The sequence below is a fragment of the Bubalus bubalis genome, chromosome 2 (genome assembly GCF_019923935.1).
Source record: "Bubalus bubalis isolate 160015118507 breed Murrah chromosome 2, NDDB_SH_1, whole genome shotgun sequence".
In the NCBI taxonomy this organism is placed as follows: domain Eukaryota; kingdom Metazoa; phylum Chordata; class Mammalia; order Artiodactyla; family Bovidae; genus Bubalus; species Bubalus bubalis.
This window is the reverse complement of record NC_059158.1, coordinates 137,458,550-137,470,960: the sequence shown is the minus strand read 5'-3', so window position 1 is coordinate 137,470,960 and position 12,411 is coordinate 137,458,550. Positions and strand designations below refer to the sequence as shown.

The 12,411-nt window shown below is 38.5% G+C and overlaps 1 protein-coding gene across 9 annotated transcripts in view; it reads right to left on the bottom strand.

Moving 5' to 3' along the window:
• The window catches only part of CCDC150 (coiled-coil domain containing 150), a 97,661-nt gene that overhangs the window by 22,745 nt on the left and 62,505 nt on the right, over nucleotides 1-12,411 (bottom strand). For all 9 annotated transcript variants that reach the window (XM_025277900.3, XM_025277913.3, XM_006078138.4 and 6 more), the window contains one exon: nucleotides 5,128-5,235. In XM_025277900.3, coding sequence (XP_025133685.1) covers nucleotides 5,128-5,235 — 108 coding nt within the window. The remainder of the gene's footprint in view (nucleotides 1-5,127; nucleotides 5,236-12,411) is intronic.

The window sequence follows — 12,411 nt, the reverse complement described above, 5'->3', positions numbered from 1 at the left end:
CACTCAATTGTGTTTGATTTTTGTGTTGCAACCCCATGGATTGTGCCTGCCAGGCTCCTCTGTCCATGGAATTCTCCACGCAAGAATACTGGACTGGGTATAGCCATTCCCTTCTCCAGGGGAACTTCCCAACCCAGGGATCAGACTCAGGGATTGAATCTGGGTCTCCTACATTGAAGGCAGATTCTTTTTTTTTTTTTTTTAATTTTATTTTATTTTTAAACTTTACATAACTGTATTAGATTTGCCAAATATCAAAATGAATCCGCCACAGGTATACATGTGTTCCCCATCCTGAACCCTCCCCCCTCCTCCCTCCCCATTCCATCCCTCTGGGTCGTCCCAGTGCACCAGCCCCAAGCATCCAGTATCGTGCATCGAACCTGGACTGGCATCTCATTTCATACATGATATTTTACATGTTTCAATGCCATTCTCCCAAATCTTCCCACCCTCTCCCTCTCCCACAGAGTCCATAAGACTGTTCTATACATCAGTGTCTCTTTTGCTGTCTCGTACACAGGGTTATTGTTACCATCTTTCTAAATTCCATATATATGCGTTAGTATACTGTATTGGTGTTTTTCTTTCTGGCTTACTTCACTCTGTATAAGCTCCAGTTTCATCCACCTCATTAGAACTGATTCAAATGTATTCTTTTTAATGGCTGAATAATACTCCATTGTGTATATGTACCACAGCTTTCTTATCCATTCATCTGCTGATGGACATCTAGGTTGCTTCCATGTCCTGGCTATTATAAACAGTGCTGCGATGAACATTGGGGTACTCGTGTCTCTTTCCCTTCTGGTTTTCTCAGTGTGTATGCCCAGCAGTGGGACTGCTGGATCATAAGGCAGTTCTATTTCCAGTTTTTTAAGGAATCTCCACACTGTTCTCCATAGTGGCTGTACTAGTTTGCATTCCCACCAACAGTGTAAGAGGGTTCCCTTTTCTCCACACCCTCTCCAGCATTTATTACTTGTAGACTTTTGGATCGCAGCCATTCTGACTGGTGTGAAATGGTACCTCATAGTGGTTTTGATTTGCATTTCTCTGATAATGAGTGATGTTGAGCATCTTTTCATGTGTTTGTTAGCCATCTGTATGTCTTCTTTGGAGAAATGTCTATTTAGTTCTTTGGCCCATTTTTTGATTGGGTCATTTATTTTTCTGGAGTTGAGCTGTAGGAGTTGCTTGTATATTCTCGAGATTAGTTGTTTGTCAGTTGCTTCATTTGCTATTATTTTCTCCCATTCTGAAGGCTGTCTTTTCACCTTGCTAATAGTTTCCTTTGATGTGCAGAAGCTTTTAAGGTTAATTAGGTCCCATTTGTTTATTTTTGCTTTTATTTCCAATATTCTGGGAGGTGGGTCATAGAGGATCCTGCTGTGATGTATGTCAGAGAGTGTTTTGCCTATGTTCTCCTCTAGGAGTTTTATAGTTTCTGGTCTTACGTTTAGATCTTTAATCCATTTTGAGTTTATTTTTGTGTATGGTGTTAGAAAGTGTTCTAGTTTCATTCTTTTACAAGTGGTTGACCAGAGTTCCCAGCACCACTTGTTAAAGAGATTGTCTTTAATCCATTGTATATTCTTGCCTCCTTTGTCGAAGATAAGGTGTCCATATGTGCGTGGATTTATCTCTGGGCTTTCTATTTTGTTCCATTGATCTATATTTCTGTCTTTGTGCCAGTACCATACTGTCTTGATAACTGTGGCTTTGTAGTAGAGCCTGAAGTCAGATAGGTTGATTCCTCCAGTTCCATTGTTCTTTCTCAAGATCGCTTTGGCTATTCGAGGTTTTTTGTTTTTCCATACAAATTGTGAAATTATTTGTTCTAGCTCTGTGAAGAATGCTGTTGGTAGCTTGATAGGGATTGCATTGAATCTATAGATTGCTTTGGGTAGTATACTCATTTTCACTATATTGATTCTTCCAATCCATGAACATGGTATATTTCTCCATCTGTTAGTGTCCTCTTTGATTTCTTTCACCAGTGTTTTATAGTTTTCTATATATAGGTCTTTAGATTCTTTAGGTAGATATATTCCTAAGTATTTTATTCTTTCCGTTGCAATGGTGAATGGAATTGTTTCCTTAATTTCTCTTTCTGTTTTCTCATTATTAGTGTATAGGAATGCAAGGGATTTCTGTGTGTTGATTTTATATCCTGCAACTTTACTATAGTCATTGATTAGTTCTAGTAATTTTCTGGTGGAGTCTTTAGGGTTTTCTATGCAGAGGATCATGTCATCTGCAAACAGTGAGAGCTTTACTTCTTCTTTTCCAATTTGGATTCCTTTTATTTCTTTTTCTGCTCTGATTGCTGTGGCCAAAACTTCCAAAACTATGTTGAATAGTAATGGTGAAAGTGGGCACCCTTGTCTTGTTCCTGACTTTAGAGGAAATGCTTTCAATTTTTCACCATTGAGGATAATGTTTGCTGTGGGTTTGTCATATATAGCTTTGATTATGTTGAGGTATGTTCCTTCTATTCCTGCTTTCTGGAGAGTTTTGATCATAAATGGATGTTGAATTTTGTCAAAGGCTTTCTCTGCATCTATTGAGATAATCATATGGTTTTTATTTTTCAATTTGTTAATGTGGTGTATTACATTGATTGATTTGCGGATATTGAAGAATCCTTGCATCCCTGGGATAAAGCCCACTTGGTCATGGTGTATGATCTTTTTAATGTGTTGTTGGATTCTGATTGCTAGAATTTTGTTAAGGATTTTTGCATCTATGTTCATCAGTGATATTGGCCTGTAGTTTTCTTTTTTTGTGGGATCTTTGTCAGGTTTTGGTATTAGGGTGATGGTGGCCTCATAGAATGAGTTTGGAAGTTTACCATCCTCGAAGGCAGATTCTTTACCATCTGAGCCACCAGGGAAGCCCAAGAAATAAAAGTAAATAAAGCCAAATTGTCCTTTGTAGGAAGAGGGCACTCCAAACATCAACAAAGAATGCTTTTTCCCCACATCTCCCTCAACATTATACTTCCCTATAACTTTTAATGTGTAACAATTAAAATACTTTTTCTGTAGAGATCCAAGCATAGTATAAAAGATGCTAACTTAGACGTTTTGAAAACCTATTGAATGGGGAAAATACATTAGGAAGAACATAGTTTTTATAGTTTTACCAGTGTTTATATAAATATGAAAAGGCCGCTAGCTAAAGTACTTAACAAAAGTATCTAAACATTAGTTAACTCTAAGACAAGTTATAGTACTTTCTGTTTTTAAATAGGAAACAAAGATAGATACTCTAGTAAGTTTTTGGGGGGAAATATATGCCAGCATCCAAGATATTAGGGCTCCTATTTATGTACTTCTACTTTAAAATCAGCCTTTATCCAAACATTTTACTGTAAATGTTAAGATTATTAACATACTAATTTTTAAGAAATAGAAAATTAGATTTAAAAAATCTCAATGGTTAGTGTTAAGCCAATCTGGACATTTCCGTGTCCAAAAGAAAAAGTATGAGATAACACGAATGATGGTTTCAATCTACATTAGTCTATCCTGTTTGTGAAGAAGCTTGTTTCCTTGTTAGTACGCACATCTCTAAACTTTCTCTCTCTAGATGTTACTACTTTTCTTCATTGTTGTATAAATCTGAAATTTCGTTATGATTTCTAGTCTTCACTTACCGAATCTCGATTAAGAAAATTTGGTGACTCATCATTTATTAATGGTCTTGAGGCAAGAATGTCTATTTTACCTTCTAGTCTTCCCTCCATGGTTTTAATGGCATTCAAAAGAGTCTTTAGAGAGATCCGCGAGTCTCCAATCTCCTGAGAAGACCTCACAGAAGTGAGGGCAGGTGCAAAGGTCACACGGCGTGTGGGGTTCGGCACAACACTGGGCAAACCAACTGAGGAAGTCCGTTCCTTGACGCTGTTTACAGGAGGCCTATAGCTTTCAAGGAATTTCGAAGAAGCAGGCCTCTCTGGAGATTTCCTTCTCCTTGGAGGCATCACCAATTGAGAAAAACAAATCAGCTAAACCTAGGATTATTTTTCAATGAGTGCCCCGTTTACTGGGAGAAACAACACAATGTTCTAAACAAAGCTGTGATGGAAAATATACTTAGAAATGTGCTCCTTTGCTTTCAGAATAAAAAAATAACCAGAATGAAGTATGTCCTAGTGAAGAAAGCAAGCGTATCTAATGAAGCCCCCTTTACCAGTGTAGTCAGATGGTTAGAACGCTAGCAGCATTCCATCTGAAGACACATTCTAGTTCCTTGGTTACCAGAGGTATAACATACACAAACATTATAGACACAGACATTACACATGCTAACACTGAGTGGTAAGAATTAAACAGATAATGTGGTAAACTGTAAATCACTGAAATGAATCACTTTTTTTTACTAACACATAATCCTGGATTGTTTTCTTCACTAAAGGTAAATAAAGCCAAATCGTCCTTTGTGGGAAGAGGGCACTCCAAACATCAACAAAGAATGCCTTTTCCCCACATCATATATAAGGTTTTATATACCTTATTTGTCTAATTTTCTCTTCATCTGTTAAAAGTATTCTGTGACTTATGACAGGTTTTCAGTCTCAACAGCCACCATGTTGACAAGCAAGCACCTTCATTACCAGTACCTCTTTCAAGTGCGCTGCTGTGGGTCATGCTGGCACCAAGTTCTGTCTTTGCCTATAACTAAAAAATCAAAGATACTTGTTCCTCGCATCTGCCAAAAGTTTTAAGGCTCACATCAAAAAAACCCACTTCCTCCATGAACAACATGATTCGTGATGCTTTCATCATAATAATGCTCCCTAAGGATGCTCCCAATACAATCTATTTTGTTTCCGAAAGCCATAATCTTCTATAATAAGATCTACTGAGTGCATTCCTAATCCTCCAGTTAGAGCATAAGCAAGCTGAATGTCCCAATCCTGATTCTGGCATCTTTCTGAAATCCTCTAGGATTAAGTGGAACTTTGTACATAGAGGGTGTTTTAAAAAATGTTTGTTAAATGGAGTACAGTCAGAGAATATTCATCTTCCTGGGCTTGTATGGTGAGGTGGGGAGAAAGGCCTGTTTCTTAAAAGCTAATGAAAACATAAAAGCAATCTGTTTTGTAGCTATTAATCACACCTGAGCATATTTGCCTTCTAGTGCCTTATTCAACTTGCGTAGATGATCATTCTGTGAACTGGTTTCAGTAAGAGAATGCAGTTGTTCTTCTAGCTGCTTAACTTTTGTCTAGAGGAAAAAAATAGAAAAGAAATAAAATAAGCCTTGCTGATGAAACAGATAGATACATACACTTAAAAAAAGTTTTTTTTTTTTTAAAAAAAGGCCAAGAATTTTGGGGAAAAAAAATCACAGCAAATTCTTAAGAAAGCAAGCCTACATTTTTCAATGATTCTATGTCAACTAAAATAGTTACTTCAACAAATAAAAGTAGGCTGTAGCCATATACAAGTATTGATATAATTCATTTGGTTTATGGCACTTATGGAAACTCCAAATTAACACAGTTCATGAGCATAACAGTGAGACTTTGTGGGCAATGTATTTTCACTTCTATTTTAAAGGAATTGTGGTATCTAGCACTCTGAAACCTTTTTGAGTACAAATAATTAGAATTGTCAGTATGTAAGGAGGAGCCAGAGTTTTGTGTTTTATCAACAGAGAATTATAAAAGCTGAATTAACAGAATTCTTATAGGCTTAATTATATTTGAAAACGAACTCATAAAGCTGACTATTCATATCTTTAAAGATGATGATTATTTGGGGGAACATGCATGCTAAGTTGTTCCAGTACTGTCCAACTCTTTGGGATCCTATGGACCTCCAGCAGGCTCCTCTGTCCATGGGATTCTCCACAAGCAAGAATACTGGAGTGGGTTGCCATTTTCTCCTCCAAAGGGATCTTTCCAACCCAAAGATTGAGTCTTAGTTTCTTACTCCTCCTGCATTGGCAGGCAGGTTCTTTACCATTAGTGCCACCTGGGAAGCTCCATTTGGGGAAGTGAATCATTAATATTTACATACAAATTTCCAAATTGTGTATTTCTCTGTTTTCTTCCTCTTATTTCCAATCCTCTCATGCAAATAACATTACTAAGCCTATCTCTGAATCAGAAAAAGTTTCATCCAGAATTTTTAAATAAATTTCTTCCTCTCTTGCAATCTTTTATTTTCCACCTGTGAAGGGCATATTCCTCTTGGTTGTAGCTACCAATAATTTTTAGAAACTGTTAAAATTTGAGTGCTAATATTAACTTTTTTTGGAAAGGCTACATGAAAATACATTTTGTCTCAGGAAATCTCTCGTTTCATCAGCAGAATCCTCTTTTCTCTCATCTTTGCCTGTTTCTGTTTCTCTTTTCCACAGTGTACAGTATAAAACAACTTTACACATGGACATCACCAAAGGGTCAATACCGAAATCAGAGTGATTTCATTCTTTGTAGCCAAAGATGGAGAAGCTGTAGACAGTCACCATAAACAAGACCTGGAGCTGACTGTGGCTCAGATCATTAGTGTCTCATAGAAAAATTCAGGCCTAAACTAAAAGTGGGAAAAAACACTAGGCCAGCCCAGGTACGACTTAAGTCAAATCCCCTATGGATACACAGCAGTGGTGACAACCAGATTCAAGGGGCTAACCTAGGAAACAGTGCCTGGAGAGCTAGGGGCAAGGTCCGTAACGCTGGACAAAGGCGCCAAACAGAGCCATCCTAAAGAAAAAGAAAAGCAAGAGGGCAAAGTGGTTGTCTGAGAAGGATTTACAAATAGCTGAAGAAAGAAGAAAAATGAAAAGCAAGGGGGAAAGAGAAAGGTACACCCAACTGAAAGCAGAGTTCCACAGAACAGCAGAGACAGAAGGCCTGCTTCAATGAACAATGCAAAGAAAAAGAGGAAAGCAACAGAAGGGGAAAGAGTAAAGATTTCAAGAAAATTGGATATATCAAAGAAATATTTCATCCAAAAATGGGCACAATAAAGGACAGAAATGGTGAAGACCTAATAAAAGCAGAAGAGATCAAGAAGAGATGGAAAGAATACAGAGAATAGAACAAAAAAGATCTTAATGACCCAGATAACCACAATGGTGTGTCAGTCACCCAAACCCAGGAAAAAACCTATAAACCTAGTGGAGGTGATCAAATTCCAGCAGAGCTTTAAGATGATGCTATCAAAGTGCTGTACTCAACATGTTAGCAAGTTTGGAAAACCCAGCAGTGGCCACAGAACTGGAAAAGGTCAATCCTTGTCCCAATTCCCAAGAAGGGCAGTACTGAAGAATGTCCAAAACACCAGACAACTGCCCTCATCTCTCATGCTAGTAAGGTTATGGCTCAAAATCCTACATGCTGGGATTCAGCATTGTGTGAACTGAGAACTTCCAGATGTCCAAGCTGGATACAGATAAGGCAGAGGAACCAGAGATCAAATTGCCAACATTTGCTGGATCATAGAAAAAGCAAGGGAATTCCAGAAAAACATCGACCTCTGTTTCATTGACGATGCTAAAGCCTTTGATAGTGTGGATCATAACAAACTGTGGAAAACTCTTAAAGAGATGGGAATACCAGATCATCTTACCTGTCTCCTGAGAAACCTATATGCTGATCAAGAAGCAAAAGTCAGAACCTTGTATGGAACAACTGACTGGTTCAAGATTGAGAAAGGAGGATGACAAGGCTATTTACTGTCACCCTGTTTATTTAACTTATACCAGAGCACATTATGAGAAATGCTGGGTTGGATGAGTTACAAACTGGAAACAAGATTGTTGGGAGAAATATCAACAACCTCAGATATATGGATGATACCACCCTAATGGCAGAAAGCAAATAGGAACTAAAGAGTCTCTTGATGAGGGTGAAGGATGAGAGTGAAAAAGCCAGTTTAAAATATTTAAAAAAACTTAAGATCATGGCATCTAGTCCCATCACTTCATAGCAATTAGAAGGGGAAAAAGTGGAAGCAGTGACAGACTTTCTCTTCTTGGGCTCCAAAATCACTGTGGACGGTGACCGCAGCCATGAAATTAAAGAAGCTTGGTCCCTGGAAGAAAAGCTATGACAAACCTAGACAGTGTATTCAAAAGCAGAGACATCACTTTGCTGACAAAGGTCCATACAGTCAAAGCTTGGGTTTTTCCAGTAAGACATGTGCAGATCTGAGAGTTGGACCATAAAGAACGCTGAATGCCAAAAAATTTATGCTTTCAAACTCTCATGATGGACAAGACTCTTGACAGCCCTTGGACAGCAAGGAGATCAAACCAGTTGATCCTAAAGGACATTAACCCTGAATATTCATTGGAAGGACTAATGCTGAAGCTCAATACTTTGGGCCACCTGATGCGAACTGCTGACTAATTAGAAAACACCCTGATGCTGGGAAAGATTGAAGGCAGAAGGAGAAAAGGGTGACAGGATGAGACGGTTGGATGGCATCACCAATGCAATGGACATGAACTTGGGCAAACTCTGGGAAATGGTGCAGCCTGGTACGCTGCAGTCTATGGGGTCATGAAGAGTAGAACACGACTTGGTGACTGAACAACACAGCATAAAACATGTTGTGTGGCTCCCCATTAAGTGGTTTTAACTTAAGGTTCAGAATCAGAATGGCTGCCTTTAAAGGTGTGTTTTGATGCAACAATTATTCTCATTTTAAATATAAGCAAACTGCTGTTAATCTTAGAACTCAGTGGAAAAGTAGTGATAAACACTCAAAGAATTTTAAACTTGCCTCTCTTCAAGCAAAACACACACTATTTTTTCTGGGTAATTTTTCTCAGGTAATTACCTTACCCCTAGCCTCAAGGTACCCAATAAAATGCTCTAAAACTTGTTAGATGGCATATTTGCATCTGTAAGCCACTTTAGTTTTTGCAGTGGGTCTCTTTTTCAAAAGGATTTTTAATTCAGGACATTCAAATGGGGAAGAACATAGAAGCAAATAAATCCTGCTACCCTCAGAGATCTGATGTTTCTATGTCATTAAATCCATGAAAAATAGCTTCCATAGCCCGCTTATTCAGATCAGATCAGTCACTCAGTCGTGTCCGACTCTTCGCGACCCCATGAATCGCAGCACGCCAGGCCTCCCTGTCCATCACCAACTCCCGGAGTTCACTCAGATTCACGTCCATCGAGTCAGTGATGCCATCCAGCCATCTCATCCTCTGTCGTCCCCTTCTCCTCTTGCCCCCAATACCTCCCAGCATCAGAGTCTTTTCCAATGAGTCAACTCTTCGCATGAGGTGGCCAGAGTACTGGAGTTTCAGCTTCAGCATCATTCCTTCCAAAGAAATCCCAGGGCTCATCTCCTTCAGAATGGACTGGTTGGATCTCCTTGCAGTCCAAGGGACTCTCAAGAGTCTTCTCCAATACCACAGTTCAAAAGCATCAATTCTTTGGCGCTCAGCCTTCTTCACAGTCCAACTCTCACATCCATAATGACCACAGGAAAAATCAAAGCCTTGACTAGACGAACCTTTGTTGGCAAAGTAATGTCTCTGCTTTTGAATATGCTATCTAGGTTGGTCATAACTTTCCTTCCAAGGAGTAAGCGTCTTTTAATTTCATGGCTGCAGTCACCATCTGCAGTGATTTTGGAGCCCCCAAAAATAAAGTCTGACACTGTTTCCACTGTTTCCCCATCTATTTCCCATGAAGTGATGGGACCGGATGCCATGATCTTCATTTTCTGAATGTTGAGCTTTAAGCCAACTTTTTCACTCTCCACTTTCACTTTCATCAAGAGGCTTTTAAGTTCCTCTTCACTTTCTGCCATAAGGGTGGTGTCATCTGCATATCTGAGGTTATTGATATTTCTCCCGGAAATCTTGATTCCAGCTTGTGTTTCTTCCAGTCCAGCATTTCTCATGATGTACTCTGCATATAAGTTAAACAGGGTGACAATATACAGCCTTGATGTACTCCTTTTCCTATTTGGAACCAGTTTGTTGTTCCATGTCCAGTTCTAACTGTTGCTTCCTGACCTGCATACAGATTTCTCAAGAGGCAGATCAGGTGGTCTGGTATTCCCATCTCTTTCAGAATTTTCCACAGTTGATTCTGATCCACACAGTCAAAGGCTTTGGCATAGTCAATAAAGCAGAAATAGATGTTTTTCTGGAACTCTCTTGCTTTTTCGATGATCCAGCAGATGTTGGCAATTTGGTCTCTGGTTCCTCTGCCTTTTCTAAAACCAGCTTGAACATCAGGAAGTTCATAGTTCACATATTGCTGAAGCCTGGCTTGGAGAATTTTGAGCATTACTTTACTAGCGTGTGAGATGAGTGCAATTGTGCAGTAGTTTGAGCATTCTTTGGCATTGCCTTTCTTTGGGACTGGAATGAAAACGGACCTTTTCCAGTCCTGTGGCCACTGCTGAGTTTTCCAAATGTGCTGGCATACTGAGTGCGGCACTTTCACAGCATCATCTTTCAGGATTTGGAATAGCTCAACTGGAATTCCATCACCTCCACTAGCTTTGTTCGTAGTGATGCTTTCTAAGGCCCACTTGACTTCACATTCCAGGATGTCTGGCTTTAGGTCAGTGATCACACCATCGTGATTATCTGGGTCATGAAGATCTTTTTGTACAGTTCTTCTGTGTATTCTTGCCATCTCTTCTTAATATCTTCTGCTTCTGTTAGGTCCATAACATTTCTGTCCTTTATCAAGCCCATCTTTGCATGACATGTTCCTTTGGTATCTCTGATTTTCTTGAAGAGATCTCTAGTCTTTCCCATTCTGTTGTTCTCCTCTGTTTCTTTTCATTGATCACTGAAGAAGGCTTTCTTATCTCCTTGCTATTCTTTGGAACGCTGCATTCAGATGTTTATATCTTTCCTTTTCTCCTTTGCTTTTCACGTCTCTTCTTTTCACAGCTGTTTGTAAGGCCTCCGCAGACAGCCATTTTGCTCTTTTGCATTTCTTTTCCATGGGGATGGTCTTGATCCCTGTCTCCTGTACAATGTCACGAACCTCATTCCATAGTTCATCAGGCACTCTATCTATCATCTAGGCCCTTAAATCTATTTCTCACTTCCACTGTATAATCATAAGGGATTTGATTTAGGTCATACCTGAATGGTCTAGTGGTTTTCCCTACTTTCTTCAATTTAAGTCTGAATTTGGCAATAAGGAGTTCATGGTCTGAGCCACAGTCAGCTCCTGGTCTTGTTTTTGCTGACTGTATAGAGCTTCTCCATCTTTGGCTGCAAAGAATATAATTAATCTGATTTCGGTGTTGACCACCTGGTGATGTCCATGTATAGAGTCTTCTCTTGTGTTGTTGGAAGAGGGTGTTTGTTATTAGGCAGTCTCAAAAAAGCAGTATTTAGGTCAAGGTCATTTCCTCCTATTATTTCAAATGATCTAAATATAGAAATATGTTTTTTTAAAAATTGAGGTACAGCTGATTTATAATATTATGTAAGTTTCAAGTGTGCAACACAGTGATTCACCATTTTTGAAGATTATACTCCATTCCGTTATTATGAAATATCGGCTACCTTTCATGTGATATACAATATATCTTTGTAGCTTATTTTATGCACAGTAGTCTGTACCACTTAATTCCTTACCCCACTATTGCCTGTTATATATGTTTTGAAATATAAAACTATAAAAATATAGCAGCAGTCAGGACTCCATGCTGCCAGTGCATGGGGCGCAGGTTCGATCCCTTGCCGGGGAACTATACCCACATGCTGCACAGGACAGGCCAAAATAAAAAAGAAACTGTGAGACAACTAAGATATTGATGAAAAGAAAAACTTATTTTTATGTGTTTTCTAGTGCAAGCATTCTAAATGATTGCTATTAAGAAATTTCCTAGTTTTTTTTTCAGTACATATGATAAATTAGAAATTAAGTAGGACAAGCCTATAATGTTAGCACCTTCATAGTTTAGATTGAGTTTCATAACTGAAACAACCTGAACTGCCAGAGTTATGTATTTTGACTTGAAATATGATAATATAGTCATAAAACTGTGATGACTTCAGCACAGAACTCTTAATAATATTCATATAATTCCATGCAGCAATTCAAGCCAAAGAAGCATTAATACAACAGACAACATGGATGAATCTCTCAATTACAATGCTGGGTGAAAGAAACAAGACACAAAAAGCATATTCTGTAACAATTATATAAAATTCAAAACAGGTAAAACTAATCTGGGTATAGAAGTCAAGATGATGGATAGTAACATCATGGGAGACAGTGACTGAAAAAGGTTATGAGATGAGTTCTGGGAACATTCTGTTTCTTATTCTGAGTGCTGGTCACACGGATACTTTTACTTTGTGAAAATTCATGAGCTGTACCTTGTGTACTTTTCTGTATGTTACAGCTTAATAAGATTTACTAAAACAAAACTCTTAAATAATCTTTAA